We start from the raw sequence: 22,681 nt of genomic DNA, 5'->3' as shown, positions 1-22,681 counted from the left end.
ATCAGCCCCATGAGGGTGTGCTGCTCTGCAACATTCCTACCCAAAGTGCCAGGAATGTGTCTTATTGGCTCTCTTTGAGTTATATGCCCATCTTGAACCAATGTCAGGATGCAGAGGGTTGGGATGCTCTGATGGGCCAATCACACACAGCCCATGGAATCGGGAGTGAAGTCAACAGCCCAACCTCTGAGAGTGAGAGAGGGGTGATCCCCAGAAGAAAGCCAGGGAACTATTCCCAGATGAGGAATATAAGCTGGGCAGATAGGAGCAACCAATATTGATGGCCCTGCTTTCCCCTAGTCTCCTCTGATATCCCCTGGCTCCCACAGCCCCTCACAAGTCTCTTAGAGTCAGACCAAACCCTCACATCCAAGGTCTGAGGACCATAGTAGTCGTATCTCATCACTTGGCCTTTTTTGGCCTCACTGTGTGATGATGGGCAAGTTATGCACCCTCTCTGAGCCTGCCCACCTTCCTAAAATGAGGGCTGGGGGTGGCATTTGAGTGTGTGAGAGGACAGCTGCTGACGCTTCCTGGTACCTGCCTGTGCAGATAGCGTGCTGAGTGAGAGCCTCAGGCTCACCGCTGCGCCCTTCATTACCCGGGAGGTCATGGTGGACCTGGCCATGCCCATGGCAGACGGGCGGGAGTTCAGCCTGCGACGTGGAGACCGCCTCCTCCTCTTTCCCTTCCTGAGTCCCCAGAAAGACCCAGAAATCTACACAGACCCTGAGGTGAATTACATACTAGGGACCACAAGGGTGGGGGTGGGGGGGAATCAGTGGCTTTGGCTTTTAGCCAGATCTGAGTGGCAGCCCACTCCTGCTCTTTGTTTGCTGTGTGGCCATGCCCAGATTACTTCACCTCTCCATGTCTCTGTTCTCCCCCCTGTGAAATGGACCTGCCTCACAGGGTTGTCAGGAAGATTAAATGAGAGCATGTAAGAAAGGCCTTAATAGTGCCTGGCACATGTGGAGTGCTTTGTAAGTGATAGCTGAGCAATTTCCCTATTTTGGGAATGTTACGACGTCAGCTTCTCAACACTTTTCTCTCTCCCTGGACTTTGAGATGGGTCAGAATTTTACAATTTCTAACAAATTTGGGTGTTTACTATGTGCCAGATCCATCACCCTACCTATCTACCCACCCATTCACCCACCCATGCACCCATCCATCAATTCACCCATCCATCAAGCCACCCTTCCACCTCTATGTCCACTGGTGCATTCATTTATCTTACCACCCATTTTTCATTCATCTCCCACTCTTTGCCCTGTGCTCAGATACAATCTTCACTTTACCATTCTACAATGTAACCAAAGGAAATTGGCATCCTCTTTTTTAAAAATATATTTTTTAAGTAATCTCTATGCCCTACATGGGGCTTGAACTCAGGACCCAGAGATCAAGAGTTGCGTGCTCTACCAATGGAGCCAGCCAAGTGCCTCTAAAAATAATTTTTATTTTTAAATTTAAACTGCCTAAGTAATATATACTTATGAAATAGAAATATACAGACACATGTGTTTAAAAGTAAAAATTTTTTCTTTATTCCCTTTACTCTCCAGTTCCACAGAATTTATCTTTTAAATTATTGTTACACCTTTACAGATACACACACAACACACACACATACAAATAGATAGATGTATGGACAGGATCACACAATACGTGCTATTCCGAACTTGCTTTTTTCGCTCAACAACCAGTCTAAAAAATTCTGTGTGAGTACACACAGACCAAGCTCAACCTTGTAAATAGGCACCATAATTTTTGAACCAATCCCCTATTGATTGACCTTTACATTGTTTTCAGCTTTTCCCTCTTATAAATAAGACTTCGAGGAACATCCTGACACAGTTTTCTTTGGGCCTGGGTGTTGTGGGGGTGGAGTCAGAAACGGACCTCCTTCCTGTTTCAGGTGTTTAAATATAACCGATTCCTGAACTCTGATGGGTCAGAGAAGAAAGACTTTTACAAGGACGGGAAGCGACTGAAAAATTATAGCATGCCGTGGGGAGCTGGGCACAACCAGTGCCTGGGGAAGGCTTACGCCATTAGCAGCATCAAACAGTGAGTGTGTGGGGGTGGAGGGGGGCTGCGGGCCTGGCGGGGGAGGCTCCTGCTCCAGCTGGTTGGCTCATGCCCTCCTCTCCGGAGCCCAAGGGTTCTCAGCCAGGAAAATGGGCAGAGGCTCCAAACAGCCCATGAGCCACCTCTTGCCCACATATCTGTTTATTCATGTTTTTGAATAGGTGTGCTAACTTTTAAGAATCAGAAGATCTCACATAAAAGCCAGATTTCTGATGTCTTTGAAATAATCAGATCTGGCAATGAGCTCTTCCCTCCTGACCTGGTGTCCAAATACCAAACACTGGACACCCTGTGCAGCTGACCATTGCTGTCCGTTTGCAGCTGCTGTGCATGTTCAGAACCCCCTCGGCAGGAACTGGCCCAATGTCATTGTTCCCTCTTGGTTATTTATTTATTTATTTTTAAAGATTTTATTTATTTATTCATGAGAGATAGAGTCAGAAACACAAGCAGAGGGAGAAGCAGGCTTCCTGTGGGAAGCCTGACGTGGGACTGGATCTCAGGACCCCAGGATCAAAACCTGAGCCAAAGGCAGATGCTCAACCACTGAGCCACCCAGGTGCCCCACCCCTTGGTTATTTTAATGCCTGTGCACTCAAGTGCCTTATAAATTCTCTTCCCTGGATCCCAAGAGCCTCGGCCCCCAGATCTCGGATGCTAGATGCTTAGCACAGTGGTGGCACCTAGCATCTCCCTTCACTGTCGCGCAACCCTGCTCGGTAGGGGTCAGTCCAGTACTGACTCGAGAGGTCAGATCGTTTGCCACCAGGATCATGCACCTGGATGAAGGGAGGCGCCAGGATCCAAATCCAGGTGTGGGTACAGAACTCCCCACCCTGTATCATCTCATTCTCCAGCATCCTACAGCTTCAGAGCTGGGAGGGACCCATCCTGTTTCTTTGACTTTCTTTGACTAGATGGGGAAACTGAGGCCCAGACTGGGAAAGAAACTTGATGAGGCTCAAGAGGCAGAGCTCAGTTTGCCTAGCTCCGTGATCAAGGGCATGGACTTCACTCTATTGTCGCCTTCCCTCTTCTCCATGTAGAGCATCCTTGCCATGTGTTTAGTCCCTCGCTGGCACCTGGGTGGCAGTGGGGGTGGTGGAGGGGTGTTCGCTGGTCGAAGATGCAGTCCTAACCCTACAGACACAGGCAGTGGGGAGTAAGATCAGGCAGGCAGGCAGGAACACCCCACAGGTCACATCAGGTGGGGCTGCCACCACATATGCTGGCACCCTGATTACATCTGGCACGTGGCTCATATGCTCGTCAGGATAGTTTTCCCGCAGAGGACAGTTTTCCCACAGGCGGCAGTGAGAGGTCTTGGTGCAAGGGTGCCTTTCCCCGGTCTCACAAGGGCAACCACTGGCCAGAGCAGACAGTAAGGGTTCTAAGAGCTGAATGGGGAGGAACATGGTCTTGAGGAGTCAGAAAGTGTCACTGAGTCAGGCTATGCTGCTGTAGCAAATGACCCCCCCCCAATCTCAGTGGCCTGTGACAACAGGGGTTTAGTTCCCACTCACAAAGTGGGCTGTGGGTTTAGGGGGCCCCTCCCCTCCATACACAGACTCAGGGGTGGGGCTCATTCCATCTCCCTGCTCCACCACCACAACTCGTACACACAGCTGTCAGGCAGAGAGCACACCGAGAGTCTCATGCCAATGGAGCGATCTTTCGTGTGGAGTCGACACTTGTCACTTCTGCTCACAGCCTGACCGGCAGCACTGGTCGGCAGGCCTCCTAGCCACAGATGTGGAGTTGCTCATGGACTTTGGCTGGGCGGCAATCACCTCTGCTCTCTTTCTCTTCTGCTCCCACTTTTCCCAAAGTGAATGCTGGGGTCAGACACAAGAGGAAGCCTTTGCCTTCCTGCCTTATTCCAGAGAAGCCTCTGGGTCTTCCAGTCTTGCACACCTTCAATGCCATCTCTCTGCAGATTCGTGTTCCTTGTGCTGGTGCACTTGGATCTGGAGCTGATCAACCCAGACATGGAGATCCCAGAGTTCGACCTCAGCAGGTACGGCTTCGGGCTGATGCAGCCGGAACATGACGTGCCTGTCCGTTACCGCACTCGACCATGAGCTCCAGGAGCAGACAGGGCTTCACACACTTGCCTCCACCCAGCCAGCCCCCCATCACCCAGCTTCCCATGTCTGCATCTGCCCTGGGTGCAGGAGCTTTGAACACCCAATGAGGCCAGCATGACCACTTTCCTGATTTTTTCCTAGAAGGCTGTGTCTGGTGGAGGGGAATGAAGGCAAGGTGAGAGGAGGAGGATGGATAAAGGACACCAAAAGCTCTATGAATTAATTGTCTGCTGCTATGGTTGAGTTCCAAAATGAGTCTCTTTCTGCTCCCAGCTTCCCTTGTTCCCTCCCCCGCAACCCCTTACCCCCACCTTATGATATCCACAAAAGCTGGGGCAGGCAGGGCAGAAGCAGGAGTCCCTACTGCTTTGCCCTAGCTCCCCAAGATGCCAAGTCCTTAACGATGCAATGGTCCAGGCCCCAGCCAATCAAAGCAGATGCTGGCCATGAAAGGGTCAATCAGGGTCTCATAGTCAAAGCAGATGCTGGCCATGAAAGAGTCAATCATGACCTCACAGGGTATCTATTGAAATAAGCTGTGTCCCCAAATTATTATTAAACTAGCCAACACCAAAGGAGTCCCTTGGAATATCTCTTTCCTGGGTGCCCCATTCACTAGACACTTCCTTCATCTCTCCATTCACATCAACACTTGAGAAAATTCAGCAAGGTTTTCCCAAAGGCTAATGCAAAGGTGGAGATCGTGAGTCCCCTCCAAAGACTGGTCTCTGAGTAGAAGTCTCTGTTCTAGACGTATGCACTACAGATGGGAGAGCTTTCCCAGTGTCGGGTCTTGAGTAGGAAATAAGAAAGGCAACCCCAACAGGATGGCCCCGATGGAAGGAACCAGCCAGGGCTCCTTGGAATGGTCAAGCCAAAAAAAAAAAAGAGGTTTTGGTGTTCTGCATCCTAGCTTGGAAGCTCCAGCTGTAGCATGATCCATTGGCAGACCTGTTTTGTTTGGCTTACACTTCTGAAAAAATATATTAGTTGTTATGTCATCTTTGAGAGAGTTCATTTAAAATGTCCAGCTTCTCTTGAAAACTTGGAAGATCTGGCCACACTGAGCCTGTATTCCCAAGAGCAACTGTTGGCCACAGCTGAGCAGCAGCCCATTCCCTTATCCAGGGAGAGTGCATGCTGCCTCACTAGGGTTTCCACTTGGTGGAAATTGTTCTTCCTGCTTCTCTATTCACAATCCCTCCTGGCCCTGAAGGCATTCCAGTTTGAGAATCCAGGTCTAACTCTTAGGAAGGATACTGTAGGAGGTGTCAGGAACCTACTCATTTGTCCTCAGACCAGTGGTCCACCCTATCCTGGATACACTGCTGTTTAAACAAACAGATCAAGGATGAAAATTTGCCTTTGTATCAGCCCTAGGGGGGAAAAAAAAACAAGTCAGAGAGAAAAACTGCCTGGAAGCCTTTATTATGATGTTAAGTAGTATTATTCACGTTAGGTCCTGTATATTGAGGACCCTCTAAATGCCTGTGACAGGAGCAGTTTAGATACAGGATTTGTGCTTCTCGCTGCATCTCTGTGAAGAGAGGACGGTGACGCCTTTATAAGATGAGGAAACGGGCTCAGAGAGGTAACGCGTTGGTAGGATTTGGCGGAATTATGGTCCCAGTAGCACATGCTAGATGGGCAGCTCTGCGTTCCTGGGCTCGGGGGTGGTGGAGGGGCGGTTCTGTTTCGCATCGGAGGGCTGAGGAGCCAGAGGCACCCATGGCTGGCTGCATCCCCCGAGGCCCAGGCATACGGATGCACACATAGCTCGGTCCCTGTAGCCTTAGCTGGAAGGAGGATGGAGAGGACCTGAGATCTCTGAACGTTCCAGGGGCTGATCTCTGCTCGGAGCAGCGCCTGGGCTTGGGGGCTTCCCTGGCCCTCAGCCTCCAGGCACCCCCAGGATTCCCAGACAGACACTGTGATTGGCAGGAGGCAGGATATCCCCAGGGAAACCCATCTTCACGCCTGGGTGACCCCCGCTGCCGCCTGCTTCTTAACTCTGCAGGAAATCAGTGTTGGCAGCCTTCTGTGGGAGGACGGAGCCGGTTTCCATGGCAACCGTAGCTGCCTCCTGGCTTGGAAGGGAAGGAAGAAGGCTGGCAGAAATAGATGCAGGAAGATCTCTCGTGCAAGGCTGTACCCCAGTGTGCTGGGGAAAAGCCCTTATCTTCCCCCTGCCAAACCACGGTGGCCCTGTCACTGGGACTAGATTCTCACCTATGTTCCCAAAAAGGCCAGTTCCTTTTAAAGGTGGCACCTCCCTGGAGCCACAGATATTAGGAAGAGATGGTTCTCCCACCAGGCAGCCCCAGCTGGTACCAGAGATATTGAAGTAGAGCTGGGGGGACGATGCTTTAAACCCTCCCTTATTTTCATCTTTATTCTCCCCCTCGCCCCCCGCCCCCGTTTTCTTTCTTCTTTTTTAAAAAAATCACTATAAATATAAGGTACAGAGTAAAGCAGGAAAGATGAGTGTGCTAGCTCCTTGCTACAGGTTACTTAGGAAGGTACCCGGACATCATTGTATTTCTTCATACTTTGCTTTAGAATCACAAAATTGCAGGACACGTGTCAGAAATGCTCTTAGGTCGACCTAATGAAGTGTTTCCTCCCTATTGGCATGATTATGGTTTTGTTTTTGCTTTACTTTGTATTGTATTTACCAGATATTTTCCTTTAAAACAGACTCATTGTTTAAACTTTAAATTTGCTTAAAAAGGGAACTTTATTCCACCACTGCCAGTAAGGGACAACATGTATCACTCGCTGCCAAAAATAGAAAGTGGCTGTGAAAAATACATTTGCTGGGGGGCGGGGTGGTGGTGGGACGGCCTCCTTGCCCGTGTCGCCAAGGCTCAGAGACTGAGCTCTGTCTCTTCTGTTATAAAATGAGACAAGCAATTGTTGCAGAGGCGTTAGAGCCAGGCCAGCACCACCCCGAGACTTTCTCTTGGACAGTCCTGGGCAGGAAGAGGAGTAAGCTGCTCACTGCAAGTCCCAGCGCCACCCAGGGTCTTCTCCTGTTGCCAGCTGGCCCTGCCCACAATGAGCTGGGGACATCCCACCTGCCCATTCTCCAGATGGAGAAACAGGCTCTGGGAGTTGAAGTGTTTTGCCAAAGTCCTTGATCTTGGTGTGTATGTGTTTGTTGTTTTTTAAAAATAAACACAATGTTTTGGGAGTAGCAGTGATGATTATGCCTTGCTGTTTTAATAAAGAATTCTATTTTCATATAATATTGTTGAACGGAAATGTGCTGAAATGTATTAAACCATCCTTGTTTATGGAACTGCCTCTGAGTGTGATTTAGGTGGAGAGTCGGCCATGTCCGGAATGGCGAGGAGGGTTTCTGGGAAGAGAGCACAGAGCACCTACTGTACTGTGTGCCAGCTTTGGGACAGGGACTTTAGAATCAAGTCATACCTCCAGCATCCCTCTGTATATATTATTATCCATTATGATAGATGAAGAAACTGGTAGAGAGGTGAACTGGCTTGCCCAAGATCACGTGGCTAGTTAGTAGCCACAAGAGTTGAGTGCAGGGCTCTCTGCCTCCTGAGACCGTGTTCAGGATCTTTCTATCAGCAATTCTCCTGATGGCAGAAGAGGGTCAGGATGCCCATAGAGGACCTTGGGGAGGAGGCTCACAACCCAAAGCAAGACAAGCAGAAAAAAATCTCTTAAAAATTCACTGGATGCTCTCTATCCTTCAGCATAATATATGCATGTGGTTTAGGAGGGTTTTTTTAAAATATTTTATTTATTTATTTGAGAGGGAGTGCACGAGCAGAGGGAGAGGCAGAGGGAGAGGGCGAAGTCAACTCCCCACTAAGCAGGGAGCCTGACACAGGACTCGATCCCAGGACCCTGAGATCATGACCTGAGCCAAAGGTAGACGCTTCATCAATTGAACCACTTAGGTGCCCCTGCATTTGTTTTAGTATAAAAAAGGGAGGTAAGGGATCCCTGGGTGGCGCAGCGGTTTAGCACCTGCCTTTGGCCCAGGGTGCAGTCCTGGAGACCCAGGATCGAATCCCACGTTGGGCTCCCGGTGCATGGAGCCTGCTTCTCCCTCTGCCTATGTTTCTGCCTCTCTCTCTCTCTCTCTCTCTCTCTCTCTCTCTCTCTCTCTCTCTCTCCGTGTGTGACTATCATAAATAAAATGAACTAGAGGGATCCCTGGGTGGCGCAGCGGTTTAGCGCCTGCCTTTGGCCCAGGGCGCGATCCTGGAGACCCGGGATCGAATCCCACGTCGGGCTCCCGGTGCATGGAGCCTGCTTCTCCCTCTGCCTGTGTCTCTGCCTCTCTCTCCCTCTCTCTGTGACTATCATAAATAAATAAAAAAATAAAATAAAATAAAAATAAAAAAAAATAAAATGAACTAGATTCGGAGAATATAAAAAAGAGAAAATTGTTTTTTCTCTCAAATCATTGAGTGAAAAATAATTTTCCAAGGCAAATGTCCCTCGTATCAGGTTCCTCATCTATAAGGGGGCGTAGAGGCATGGAGGTATATCGCGGGATCAAACTTGGCTGTGGTAGACCTCCCAAGTAAGACAGCAACATTTTACATAAATGTTTATATAATGTTTACATTCAACACATTTCTTTCCCTTTCATGCAGATACAGGGGACGAGAGACGGTATGGCAGCTCCACCATCACCAGCCCCTTCTGGTCACCCCAGCATCTGCATGTGTGGGGGGAAAAGGGTGCTGAGTGGGGAGACTTGGTGGCATGCTATTCTCTTGCCCTGAGACCTCCCCTGGGACCTCAGAGTGTCCTGAGTGTCCTGGGAGAGACAAGGCAAGTCTACCCACATTATGTAAGCCTGAGAAAGTGGCCCTTGGGGCATCTGAATCCTTATGATGAACAGGGTCTCTGTGTGACTTTATTTCAGGGGTTTTGAGGGCTGACCACTGTGGGAGAAACACTGATTGCTTGGCCAAGAGCCAAACTCCCTCTTTTAGCACTCTCCCTCAAGGCTAAAAGAACCCTGGTTTCCTTCACATAGTAGGCAGCCATGTGCTCAGAGAAAATGGGCCCAACCTCCAAATCAAGACCTGGGACTTGTTGTAGATAAGTGATGAGTCACTAAATTCTGCTCCAGAAACTAATAACGCACTGTATGTTCATTAACTAAAATTTAAAAAGAAATTATTCATTTAAAAAAATAATAATAATAAAAACCCTGAGGCTGAACGAAATGTAGGTTATCAGGCCCCTCTAGTTAGTGACTGGGCTAGTAGTTGTCATGTGACCCAGTATAGGCCAGTGAGATGATCAGGAAAGTCTGTGGGGAGCTTCAGAAGTGTGGAAGAAGCGCCTCCTTCCTCCCTCTCTTGGGGCTGTCGTGTGAGAACAAGGCCCTGGCAGCCATTTTGTGATCATGAAGATAAGAGAATCTTGGAGAAATCCAAGAATCTTAAGGCCTCTGAGTTGCTGCTGCAACAGAATCTAGCATCACCTACTTCTGAATTTTGCGTTGAATGGAATAATCAATGTCATTACTATTTAGGCTCTAATTAGAGACCACATATTATAGTAGTTGAGAGCATAGGCTCTGCCTGGGTTTGAATCTCTTTGGAGCCCCTAATACCAGGGTGATTTGGGGGATCTCTCTGTGTCTCAGCTTCTTCACCTATAAGATAAGGACAATGAATAATGATGACAATGGGTTTTATGAACATTAAATGAGTCAATATTGTCATTCACAGCCTGTGAAGGAGACAAAGAATGAATATCCTCAGCCTCATAATGAAGTTTCCCAGAAAAAAGAGAAACTACTCCAGGTGGTGAGAAGGCAGGGAATATGACATTGGATCTGGGCTTTGGAAGGTGAATAGGGGTCCGCTGTGTGAGAAAAATGATGGTGGGAGCTGGAGAAGCATTCTAAGCAACAGAAACCGTGTGAACAAAGGCCCTGTATCAGTTACCTGTTGCTGTGTAACAACCGCAAAATGTAGTGATTTAAAATGAAACTGGAATGCCTGGGTGGCTCATTTGATTTAGCATCTATCTGCCTTTGGCTCAGGTCGTGATCTCATGGTCCTGGGATCGAGCCCCGCATTGGGCTCCCCACTCCGTGCAGAGTCTGCTTCTCCCTCTCCCTCTGCCCCATCCCCAACTCATGCTTGCTCTCTCTCTGGCAAATAAAGAAATAATAAAACAATAATAAAAAAAAAAGAAATTGTTTTAGGGGCACCTGGCTAGCTTAGTTGGAATAGCATGGTAATCTTGATCTCCAGGTTGTGAGTTTGAGCCCCCAAAATAAGCAAATAAGATGGGACGTTTTTATGATTTCTCGTGGTGTTGTGGGTTGCCTAGGACTTTGATGGATAGTTCTTCTGCTGGTCTCACTTGGGGTCTCACATGTAGTTGCAGTCAGATGCCAGGTAGGGCAGCAACATCTAACATGGTGCATTGGCAGGGACAACTGACAAGCTGTGCTCAGCTGAGATGCTAGAATGGCTGAGCCCTTCTCTCTTCCTATATAATTTCAGGGCTTCTCACTTTTCACGTGGCCCCTCCATGTGTTCTCTCCGGCAGGGTATTTGGGCTGCCTGCTTATGGCTCAGCTCTCGAAAGCACAAAAATAGATGCTGTCAGAACTTCTTTGGGGCTTAGGTCTGGCAATGGCATCACTTTTGCCGTATTCTGCTGGCAAAGCCCAGAGTCAATGTGGATTGGAAGGGGACAAGGCTTGCCTACCCAGAGGCAGGTTCGTGGGGGGCCATCTTTGAGAAGCGGCTATCACTGGGCCAGAGGTTGAAAAATCTTTGCCTGGAATGTGGGGATGTAATGGTGAGTGAGAAAGCTGGAAAAGCAGACAAGGCAAGGGTCAGATAGAAGTTTCTATGTCGAAGTTTGTGGGGAAACAGAAACACCCTCTCCTTGTGAGAAATAGGGAAGTATGCAGAAATCTGGCAACTGTCTCCCAAAAATCCCAAATGCCATCAGTAGTCACCCCATCGCCATGGAAGGGGATGATGGGGAGGAGCCTCAGAGCCCACTGGCCCTGTGTCAGAAGGGCCAGCACTCTCCCTCGAGGCTTGTTAGGTATTATCCTCAGTCTGGAGACTCAGAGGCCATGGCAGAAACCAAGACCTCAGTAGTGTTTAGAACAATCTTTTACATCCTGAAGGTAAAAATCAAATCAGCTACTCCCTGCTTAAAATTCTCCAATGTGCTTGACATAAAATCCAAACACCCTCCCACAGCCCTCACCTACATGATCTTTCTCCTCTGTTTTCCTCTCCTACCCCTACTTGAACCACTCTTGCCCTCACACACTCCACTCTGGCCACATCCATCATCTTCCATTTCCTTCAACCCTCCTGCCCCAAGGGCTTTGAACCTGCTCTCCCTTCTACTTTTATCTTGGAATGCCCCTCCCTGCTCCTTTAGGGCTTGCTGTTTTCTCTGATTTACCACTCACTTGCAGCATCACCACCCCCTCCTTTCCATTGTTCTTACATTCATACTTTTCTTATTCCCTGCTCAGTGATTATCAATATTAGATTATTTTTAAATGTCTCTGTTTATGCCTCTCATTTGAATGTGAGCTACTGGAGGGCAGGTTGGCTTTATCACTCCTGTGTTCCCAGCATGCAACATGAGCTTGACACATAGTAGATGCTCAGGAAATATGCCCTAAGTGAACAAGTGGTCTTTTCCTCATCATGGGAGAGTTTGTCCTTTATCTTGCATGGTGAAGAGTCATGATGGTTTATAAGAAGGGGAGTGACAGGGCCAGACTTCTGCCCTTAAAGGCCTACCCTCGTAGCTCTGGGGAGATTGCATTGGAAGAAGAATAAAAGTAGGAGAGAAAGATCAGAGAAGAGGTAGATGAGACTGGGAAGAGGTGGACAAGGGCAGGGGAGAGGAGGTAGGAGAGATATCAGTCCCCAAAGGGCAGGAGAGCTGGATGTCAATGAAATGTATCTTACAAGAATCAGTTCATTAGCTCTTGATCTCTGTAGCTTTGATTTCTTCCTTTTGCTGACTTGCTCCTTTTCCATCACATCTTGGAGTTCCCAGGCCATCTGCAGGAAAGAGATATTACTTTACCTTTAATTGCTTTGCTGGAAGCCCGTGCCTCAATCCATCCATACCTTGTATTTCATCACTTTTTGGCCGCAGACCCTGGAAGTCAATGGCTTTGGCAAAACCCAGGCTACAAAGGGGTTCAATGGACTATGTGCAGGTTTACCTATCTCCTTCTGTGGGGCCCTCTGGGGGCGCCCATATTTCCTCCCAGGGAGGGAGCCAGGACTCAGCACAGAGCACTACATGTAATAAACACTCTAAAATGTTATGTAGTAGGTGAGTGGGAATGGCCAAGTGAGTGGATGGATGGGTGGATGGATGGATAGATGGATGGATGAGGGGCTAAGTGAGCAGTGAACAGATACATGAATATTTGGGCTGGATGACTGAGGGGGATGAATGAGTAGGTAGACAGATGCCTGGAAAAATGGTTGAATGAGTAGGTTGGCAAGTAATTGGGTATATGGGTGAGTAGGTAGGTGAATGGGTAAATAAGTAAATAGGTAGATGCATGGGTTAATGGTTGGGTGAATTAATGGTGGAAAGATGGGTAGTGGATAGGATATGTGAATGAATGGAAAGATGGACGTGTGAGTACATGGATTGATAGATGAGTAGGGTAGATAAATAGTTGGGTGCGTAGTTGGATAGTTTGGTGGCTATATTGTTGGATAGTATATGGATGGTCGAATGAATGGCTGGGTTGATAGGTAGGTGGTGGGCAAAAGATGGAAGAATAATGGGTAAACGTTTGGATTGGTAAGAAAACCAGGCTCATCCTTTACCAGGAGCCTGGGCCAGAAAACCCAGGGCTTGATAAAGGCTAGTGTAGAATGGGCACTAGAATCAGACACCTGGCCACTCAAGCATTACCCAACTGCTAATACGTCTTTATATTAGAATATTCAGCCCAAGAGTGAGAGAGCTAGAAAGAATCTTAAATGAGGTCAGATACATGCAAAGCATTTAGTACAGTGCCTGATATATAGTAACTGCTCAATATCAGCTGCTACTATTATGGTTGTTGCTACTACTGTTCTATTAACGTATACTTACTAGTGTTAGGAATAGGTGCTAAGCACTTCATATGCAGTCTCTCATTAGTCTCCTCAGCAACTCTGGGGGGTGGATAGATTCTATCACTAGCCCCATTTTACTCATGATTATGATTATTATTATTGGATGTGACAAAAGAGAAATAGGCGAGAAGACTAGCGTCTGAGCTGATAGAAAATCCCCCGGGGCTGCTAGAACTTTGGGCAAGGCCACAGCAAAGAGCAGTTGTCCTGAGTGACATCCACTCAGAGATGTCAATGATTTCCCTTGAGCCTTTGGGTACCCCCATAACTACCCTCATAAAGCAATTATTCCTTCCTAGGGGTCTGTGGGGGGGAGGGGATTAATTAATCTTGTTCAGTGCCCAGAAGTGCCAAGGAACCTACAGACCTTCAGTGGGATTATAAATAAGTAATGGCTGTTATTACGAAGTTTAAGAAGAAAAAACTGACTTCAAGTGGATGCATCTCTAACTGCTAGCACAGTTTAGAAGGGATCCACCTGTATTTACAGGGATGAGTTGGGCTGATTTGATATCATGCAGCCTCGATAAAAATCTCAACACCTCTCAGCAGGAAGTATGCTGAGAGGGCCTGAGCAGATGTGGTTTGTGACCTGGTGCTGGCACGCAGGTGCCCACTCTCTGGTTGACCTTTGGGATGCTGTTCCCCTTGAGAGGCTTTTTATTTTTCCCCATCTGTAAAATGACGTGGTTGTACTTGAACTCTTACCAGGGTACCCCTTCTCTGTAAAACATTCTGAATTTTATTATTCTTTTTGCCGTTTCCTATAAGTTCATTTTCTTTTCCCCTGTGTCTTATAAGTACATTATAAGGAGATGGTAAACTTTTGGTTTGTGGAGAAAGGATTGTATCAATTGGACTCTTTGAAACATAAAAGAAAATCTCACAACTTCATCCGGTTTAGGTGAAAAGGGAGTATTTACTAGCTCACACAGCTGGAAAATCCAGAGGCAATGGCTTCAGGCAAAACTGGATCCTGAAGCTCTAATGACATTGTCAGCACTCAATATCTCAATCTCTGGGCTCTATTTTCCCCTGAATTGGCTTTATTTCAAAGCAATCTCTCCTCTTACGATGGCAGAAAATTCTAGGAAATGAAAGGCCAGATGTTTTCAAATAGAGACTTTTCATTCAGAAAGTAAAAATTCTAAACTGTGTGCCATGCAAGGAAACAGAGGGAGACAGAGCTATTTCCTTTGTTTGCACTTCTAAGATCCAGGTGTATCTAGATGTTCTTTATCTAAATCTGGAGCCAGGGGATCCCTGGGTGGCTCAGCGGTTTAGCGCCTGCCTTTGGTCCAGGGCGCGATCCTGGAGTCCCGGGATCGAGTCCCACATCGGGCTCCCGGCATGGAGCCTGCTTGTCCCTCTGCCTGTGTCTCTACCTCTCTCTCTCTCTCTCTATGTCTATCATAAATAAATAAATCTTTAAAAAAAATAAAAAATAAATCTGGAGCCAAACTTCGTAGGACTTGGGCCACCCAGAGGGAAGAATCTGAATGACATGGAATTTCCAGCACTAGCCTTGGGTTTGGGGAATAATCTCCCCTGTCAGAGCCTCATGGCTGTGAAACTACCCACCCATCTTCATCACCATCATCCCAGTCCAAGCCCCTCACCTCTGGCCCGGACTGTTACAGATGCCTTGTGAGGTTTCTTCTTGCTGCCATCTTTGTCCCCCAGCATTCCATAATGCACACAGCAGCTGGAAGAATCACTTCAAAAAATATATCAGCACATGGGACTTCCCTGTGAAAAATTCTTTCACGGCTTCCCATCAGGATGAGAAAAAAAAACTCAAATTCATTCCTTAACCTTGAGAATAAAATTCCAACAAGGCTCTGCATGGCCTAGTCCTATCTACCTCTCTAACCTCCCTTCCCAAGGCCATTTCCACCTTAGGGCCTTTACTCTTATTGTTTCCCCTGCCTGGAACCCCTTCCCTCAGAACTTCACATGGTTGTCTTCTTCCTGACCTCAGGTTCTGAGCTTAGATATATCATCTTGAAGACCTCCCTGCCTGACCACCCTATCCAAAGTTACTGGCATCTCTCTCAGACATGCTTTATCACTGCCTCTTATTTCCTTTTCTTCATGGCATTTATCACAGCCCAAACAATCTGATTTATTTATTTAACTCATTTATTAACTGTATTCCCCACCAGGATATAAGTCTGTGAGCAGAGGGATTGTTTGTTTTATTCTGTTCACTGTATCTCCAGCATCTAGAGTAATGTTTGGCATATAGTAGGTGCTCACTAATTATTGGTTGAGAGAAGCATTTCCAGACCAGCAAATACCTTGGACTTCTTTTAAATTAATCTAGGGTTTCTCAACCTTGGCACTGTTAATATTCAGAGCTAGAGAATTATTTATTGTGGGTGTCCATCCCGTGCACTGGAGGATGTTTAGCAGCATCCCTGGCTTCTACCCACAAGATGATAACATCTTGGACAAGGATCATGATGATGGAGTTGATGAAAAGTAAACAGATTTTTAAAAATATAATAATATTGGGTTCCTGGGTGGCTCAGTGGTTGAGTACCTGTCTTTGGCTCAGGATGTGATCCCCAGGGACCTGAGATCAAGTCCTGCATTGGGCTCCCCACAGGGAACCTGCTTCTCCCTCTTTCTATGTCTCTGTCTCTCTCTGTGTGTCTCTCATGAATAAATAAACAAAAACATTTTTTTAAATAAAAATATATGGGGATCCCTGGGTGGCGCAGCGGTTTGGCGCCTGCCTTTGGCCCAGGGCGCGATCCTGGAGACCCGGGATTGAATCCCACGTCAGGCTCCCGGTGCATGGAGCCTGCTTCTCCCTCTGCCTATGTCTCTGCCTCTCTCTCTCTCTCTGTGACTATCATAAATAAATAAACATTAAAAAATATATATATATGGTCACCTGGGTGGCCCAGAGGTTTAGCACCTGCCTTTGACCCAGGCTTGAGTCCCATATTAGGCTCCCTGCATACAACCTGCTTCTACCTCTGCCTATATCTCTGCCTCTCTCTGTGTGTGTCTCTTGTGAATAAATAAATACAATATTTAAAAATAAATAAATAAAAATACAGTAATATTGAGGCACCTGGTGGCTCAGTCTGTTAAGTATCTGACTCTTAATTTAAGCTCAGGTCTTGATCTCAGGGTCATGAGTTCAAGCCCTGTGTTGGGCTCCATGCTGGGTGTGGAGCCTACTTTAATATATATATATAACATATAATATATATAAATATATACAAAATATTATATATATATATATAGTAATATTATGTGTAACACTATGGAAATGAATTCCTTCATTTTATAAATGAAGAAAAGGGCCAGAGAGGGGAGGAGCTCTGTGGCTTAGGCCCAGATTTCTCTTCCAAAGCAGAGGGCTTACTGTGTATCCCTATCACCTGCTTACTTGTCATGCAGTAAATATGCATTTGGAAGAATAAATGAGTAAACATGGGGCCCAACTATGGCATCCTTAGGGAAGCCTTGCTCACCTCTTTAGGTAAATCCTTTGGTTCTATATTCATTGCTAGAGATTATTTGATGTCTCCTGTCTCTTCCACTGAACAGGAACTCCAGGGGAGATGGTTCCTTTCCCCAGCCTGGTACAGGACCAGGCACACAGTAAGCTCTCAACAAGCAGCTGCCCAAGGGAACATGAATAAATGAATAAATGAATGAATCACCAGGTTCAGCTGACCCCTCACACTCTCTTCCCCTCACCCTGCTTTATTTTTCGTGGTAGCAGTTGCCACCAGCTGCCACATTGCATATTTATCTGTTGATCTATTTCATGGTCCACCTTCCTCCACTAGAATCCAGAATTCCACCCTAGAATTAGATCTTAGAATCTAGCATGGAAGCCCATGAAAGCAAGGGCTATTTAAAATTGCAATCTGCCCCCACCCCACCCCTGCCTCTCTCTGCTTCCTTCTCCTCCCAGCGCTGATCACCGTCTGACATTTTTTTACTTTCTTGTTTTTCGTCTGTCTCCAGACAGCTCTACAAGGGCTGAGCGTTTGTGTTAGATGCACAGCTGTTTCTCAGTCGCTTATGCTAGTGCCTCACACACAGTAGGCGCTCACCCCCGCCATCTTCACCTGACAAAGGGAGGCCGGATGGCGAGGCAGCCAGGGAAGGCAGCCCAGGTGGGAAGGGCCGGGCTGCCAGGTGCAGCTCCTTCGCCCAAAGCCGCAGCCCGCCCCCAGCCTCACCTGGCGGCTGGCCCGGGCAGGCAGGAGTTAAGCGGCGCGCACGCTTCCGACCCGCAGGTGGCGCCGTCCCGCCTCGGTGCCCGGCTCCAGGCGCTCCGAAGTGCGGGACAGAATCGCAGCCAGCGCAGAGCCTAAGCTCAGCCCCGACTTGTTGATCTCGCTCAGGCAGCAGCCGCCGCCGCCGCGGGAGCAGGAGCGGGAGCAGGAGCAGGAGGAGGTGGAGCAGGAGGCGCCGCCCGATCGCGGACCTGCCACCCGCGCCCCCCGGCGCTTGCCCGCGCCCCCCGCCTCGGAGAGGGCGCCCCGGCCCCGCGGCGCCTGCAGCCCTAGCGCGCCTCCCGCCCGGCCGGCGTAGGCCGTGCCCGGCCCGGCCCCGGGTCCGCCGCTGCCCGCGGGCGGGGGCGCCCGGGCGGCCGGGGCGATGCGCGGTCCCTGGCCCCGGGAAGCGGCCGCCCTGGGGGTGAGTGTTGAGGCGCGCGGCCAGCAGCGGGGACACAGGGGGACACGGGAAGGGGGCTCGCCTGCCGCGGTTCGGCCTGTTGGTCTACCCGGGCTCCGCGGCTTCAGGCCGGGGGAGGGGGGATGTACGGGGGCGGAGGGGGGGGGTCCGGGCAAGGGTTGGGGCCTGGGGGAGCGCGAGGGGAGAGGGCGTCAGGCTCACATGCTGGGGGGCTCCGGGTAGCCCCCGAAATCACCAGCGCGCGGCGGGAGGAGGGCACGTTTTGAAAAGGCCAGAAAATTCAGCTCCTTTCCCCGCCTCCCACCTCCCCCACCCCTTCCCTTCCAAGCCCCGGGAAAGGCGCAGAACCCGGAGTTATAAAAAGCCATCGCAGGAGAGGAGCGAGGAGGAGGGGGGGGGGGAAGGGGGCGGGGAAGGAGAGAAGGAAGGATGGAGCAGGTGGATCCGCAGGACTCTGCGCGCCCCTCCTGCGGTGGGGTAAGGGGCACGGAGGGAGGGGCCGGACTCCGCGCACATCTTGGCTTTGCATCTTCAGGGCTCACTTAGTTACCGGAGCGACCTCACGAGATGCTCCCGTGGTTTAGGGAGAGGGGTCGCTCCGGGACAGCGAGGCTGTCTTGACCACCCCATCAGTTGTGACCTCCGACAGGTGGGCAGCTGAGATCCCCCTAGAATTCCCCCGAGTCTTTTAAGGTTCAGAAAAAGCAAACCCGCTGCTACCCTCTAGAACTCACATTCTAATTATTTAGTAGCAGGGGGAAAGAAAAGAGGAGAAATCTTTTAAAAAAAATAATAAAGTTTTTCATGCAGTGCCCCTCTCTGCCCATCGCGGGGCCTGGTGCGGGACTCGACGGGGAGACCCAGAGAGAAGCGAGTTTCAGCACTCGACGGGGAGGACAGCGCCCCGGGCGGCTGGGTCGGGCCTGGGCGGCAGAAACCCGGGGTGGGGCCTCCCGGATCCCCGAGCGCCTCTGGGGGGTGCCTCTCCCCGCCACCCGTGGGGTGGGGCGGGCTTCAGCACCGGCGGGAGGGACAGCGCCAAGCCGTTCAGCGACCCCCCCCTCCAGGCCCTGAGCCGCTTAAGCACCGGGAAGGTCAAGGCCGGTTGGGGCCCCAGTGGAGAGGTGGGGGGAGGCCGCGCCCAGCTCCCTGCTTGCTGACCCGCGTCCGCTTCCTGCCCTGCAGCGGTCGGGATGGAGGTGAGAAGACGGCCGTGACGCGCGCCCGCGTGGCCCCCTGCACCCCCAGCAGCCCACAGCGCTCCCTGCCCCCCTCCCCCGCAGCGGCCGGCCTTGCCGTCCAGTGACAGCGGCCTGGGGGGGCAGGGGGGGCGGGGGCGGCCGGACCAGCGATGCCGGCGGGCATGACGAAGCATGGCTCCCGCTCCACCAGCTCGCTGCCGCCTGAGCCCATGGAGATCGTGCGCAGCAAGGCGTGCTCGAGGCGCGTCCGCCTCAACGTCGGAGGTCTGGCCCACGAGGTGCTCTGGCGCACCCTGGACCGCCTGCCCCGCACGCGGCTGGGCAAGCTGCGCGACTGCAACACGCACGACTCGCTGCTCGAGGTGTGCGATGACTACAGCCTCGACGACAACGAGTACTTCTTCGACCGCCATCCGGGCGCCTTCACCTCCATCCTCAACTTCTACCGCACTGGGCGGCTGCACATGATGGAGGAGATGTGCGCGCTGAGCTTCAGCCAAGAGCTTGACTACTGGGGCATCGATGAAATCTACCTGGAATCCTGCTGCCAGGCCCGCTACCACCAGAAGAAGGAGCAGATGAATGAGGAGCTCAAGCGGGAGGCAGAGACCCTGCGGGAGCGGGAGGGGGAGGAGTTCGATAACACGTGCTGTGCAGAGAAGAGGAAGAAGCTCTGGGACCTTCTGGAGAAGCCCAATTCTTCCGTGGCTGCCAAGGTGAGTCTGGGATCTGCGGGCAGTTGCGCTGGGGGCTCTTGCCTGTGTCCGCAGATTGAGGACCACAGCTGGGCATCTCTGGCTTAGTTCCCAAATAAGACCAGAAAGGGGGAGGGGCTGTAGCCCAGACCTCAGAGGTGAGGACCAACCCCTTCGACCTGCTCCCATGTGCACTGGTTACCTCATCCCTTCATTATTCAATACTTTATACCTCGACTCTGTTGGAGAAAAGGATTTGCAGAGACATAAAATCCCACAGCAAGAGGGTGGACACTGTGAATAAGAAGGCACAGAGGGATGATAAAGCCTTGCTGGGATGGAGTTGAGGTTGGTCTATATACATAATGCTGGCTTGTGGAGTCCTAGACCCAGGTGGGAGGGGGGGTCACCTGCTATTCTAAGACTTATCCCTGTATTTATAACCCCACTTTGCCCCAAGGAAGACATGAAAGCAGCTTACAGACGTACTCGGAGGACATTGAGATACTGTCAGGCAGTTTTAACATAAGTAAGAAAAATGAGGCAAAGGGACTCTGAGGGGTGGGTGTGTGCATGCATGACGCATGCAGCTGGCCAAGGATGCTTGTGGGCGATGGGTCACCCCTGGTTTGTTCTTTCTTTATTTATTTGGTGAGTTTATTCCAAGAATGATTTGGTGCCACTTGTAAAGATGCTTTGGCTGTCAGAAGAGGATGTAAATTTTGAAATAAGAGAGAAAAATGAGGCAATGGGAAAAATGAAGCAGGAGGAGGCAGGAAGGCTTAGATCACACCAAGTGGGCCATTGTGCTCTTGGGTAAAGGCAGAGGCTATGATGGCCTGAGAAAGACTTGGGGTAGGGGGCCAGGCCAGGGAAGGGGGTCAGTGGTTGATGAGCTGCTGCTTTGTGTTGGGCTGGGTTCCAAGAATGCCTCAGAGAGATGAGGCCTGTCTTCAGGTGGCCAACGTGCTGGGGTGTAAATGACAACACAGTGTGTGTAGCGCTTTAAAAGAGGTTGCGTGAGGCCTAGGGAAGCCAGAAAAGAGAAACGTTGATGTCGAAATCCAGGAAGACCTCGTTGGGAAAGACATGTTGAACATAACTCACTCTTGAAGAGTGGGGCCAAGAGCAGGTGGGGCTGGGGTGGGCAGGTAGGTAAATGTGTTCATGGAAAAAGGAACAAGGCAGGAGGAAACGTATATATCAGCATCGTGTATTTGCTCGGGCTGCCTCCTGCCCCACTTGGCCCCTCCTTGTGGGATCCCTCTGGCTTAGTTGGTCCTCACTGAAGGTCCACCTACAAGGCTGTGTCTGAAGGGGACCCTCTGAAGTCCTTTCCCCAGACCTGACTCCTCGGGGAGAGGCCTCTGAGAGTAGATGCAGGAAGGGGTGGCTGGTAGGAAGGTAGAGGGAGGCCTGAAGATTTTCTCCTTTCCCTGGCAACCCCCAAAGAGAATGTAGACATTTCTAGGCCTGGTTTCCTCTTCTGTGGGCTACCTCTGACAGTAATCCTGCCCTAGGTTTCGTGTCCAGAAAGCCTCCCTCTTAAGACAGTCACTCACCCTTAACCGGCTTAGGATCAGCAGACTTATTTTGCTATTTCCAGGCCTGACACGAGTTCCTCCTACACATACCCTGTTGAGGCCCAAACGTGACTCTTCCCCCTCCCTGTTCTGTCCCTAAGACATGAGAATGAGGGGCCTGGAGGGTTGAGCACCCTCCCAGAGAAGAAGCAAGCAAAGAGCTGTGTTTGGGTTGGCAGTCTGGCAGCAAGGGGAGCTCCGGCTTGCAAAAGGCGCTGTTTGGGAATAAACAGCCTCATCTTGCCCTCGGGTTAATCCGCTCACAGGGACGAGCTTCATGACCTCTCCGTGATCCCAGGCTCAGGCTGTCAGTTCACATTCCTGGCAGATGGACGTCTAGGACATTCTGCAACCAGAGCTGAAATGGGGAGGCAGGCAGGCTCATTGGTCCCTCAGTATAGAAACCCTGACCACCATTGATCAAACATTTACTGTGTATGAAATGTAACAACACAATTAGTCCTTATGCTAGCTCTCTGTTATTATCCCGTCTTTCACAAATAGGGAGGTTCAGAGAGGTTGAGTAACTTGCCTAAGGTCACGCAGCAAGCAAACAGAAGTAGCCAGAAATTCAAACCCAAGTGTGATTTTTGAAGATGTTCTTTCCATAATGATTAAATGCCACAGGCTTTTCCCCAGTTTCCCTACTTCTTCTTTTGCCCCCTGCAATCCATTGCCCGCACAGCAGCCAGAGTGAGCTTTTCAAAATATAAATTGGATCATGTTATTCATCTGCTTAAAATCCTCCAGAGGTTTCCCACCACACTCAGAATAAAATCCAAACCCTCCACCATGGCATACTAGACCCTACTGAGTCGGTCTCCATGTCCTCTCTGAGTTCATCTGTTCAACTCTCCTGTGGTTCACTGGGCTCCAGCCCCACTGGCTTCCTTGCTATTCCTTAAACAGGGCAGACATTAGCCTACCTCGGGACTTTTGCATTTGCTATTCCTGCGGCCTGGAATGCTCTTTACCAGCTTGTCCGGTGGCCAACTGCTTCTCCTCATTCCTCATTTGAGCAAGTCTCTGCTCAAATAACCCCTCCTCAAAGAAACTTTCTTGACCCCTGTCTAAAACAGCCTTCTTCCTCTTTATCTCGGCAACCTCACTCAGTGTCTTCCCTGCATAGGCTTTAAGCGCCATCTAAAATTGTATTTGCTTCCTTTTCTTCCTCCGCCTCCAGAGTGTGAGTGCCTTGAGTTATATTCA

General features: G+C 49.9%; 2 protein-coding genes and 1 long non-coding RNA gene across 4 annotated transcripts in view; 2 read left to right on the top strand and 1 right to left on the bottom strand.

The window, feature by feature from the left end:
- The window catches only part of PTGIS (prostaglandin I2 synthase), a 40,104-nt gene extending 32,622 nt beyond the window's left edge, over positions 1 to 7,482 (top strand). The window contains exons 8-10 of the mRNA XM_077873528.1: positions 553 to 734; positions 1,922 to 2,073; positions 4,031 to 7,482. Of these exons, the coding sequence (XP_077729654.1) occupies positions 553 to 734; positions 1,922 to 2,073; positions 4,031 to 4,175 (479 nt within the window). The 3' untranslated portion in view covers positions 4,176 to 7,482. The remainder of the gene's footprint in view (positions 1 to 552; positions 735 to 1,921; positions 2,074 to 4,030) is intronic.
- Positions 7,483 to 8,587: 1,105 nt separating this feature from the next.
- On the bottom strand, positions 8,588 to 17,851 carry LOC144298494 (uncharacterized). Its single transcript, XR_013365427.1, has 4 exons — positions 17,533 to 17,851; positions 16,813 to 16,961; positions 14,941 to 15,038; positions 8,588 to 12,238 (listed from the first exon to the last, which is right to left on the bottom strand). It is a non-coding gene; the product is annotated as an uncharacterized LOC144298494 (long non-coding RNA).
- A 77-nt stretch (positions 17,852 to 17,928) lies between these two features.
- The window catches only part of KCNB1 (potassium voltage-gated channel subfamily B member 1), a 101,724-nt gene continuing 96,971 nt past the window's right edge, over positions 17,929 to 22,681 (top strand). Inside the window, exons 1-2 of one of the 2 annotated variants that reach the window (XM_077873527.1) lie at positions 17,929 to 17,992; positions 19,178 to 19,910. In XM_077873527.1, the coding sequence (XP_077729653.1) occupies positions 19,344 to 19,910 (567 nt within the window). In that variant the 5' untranslated portion in view covers positions 17,929 to 17,992; positions 19,178 to 19,343. Of the gene's footprint in view, positions 17,993 to 18,388; positions 18,470 to 19,177; positions 19,911 to 22,681 lie in introns of those variants that run through there. The other variant, XM_077873525.1, reaches the window with a different exon arrangement.

This window comes from Canis aureus, chromosome 26, assembly GCF_053574225.1.
Source record: "Canis aureus isolate CA01 chromosome 26, VMU_Caureus_v.1.0, whole genome shotgun sequence".
In the NCBI taxonomy this organism is placed as follows: Eukaryota; Metazoa; Chordata; class Mammalia; order Carnivora; family Canidae; genus Canis; species Canis aureus.
Note: the sequence above shows the minus strand (reverse complement) of the source record. Positions and strands in the feature narration are given on the sequence as shown.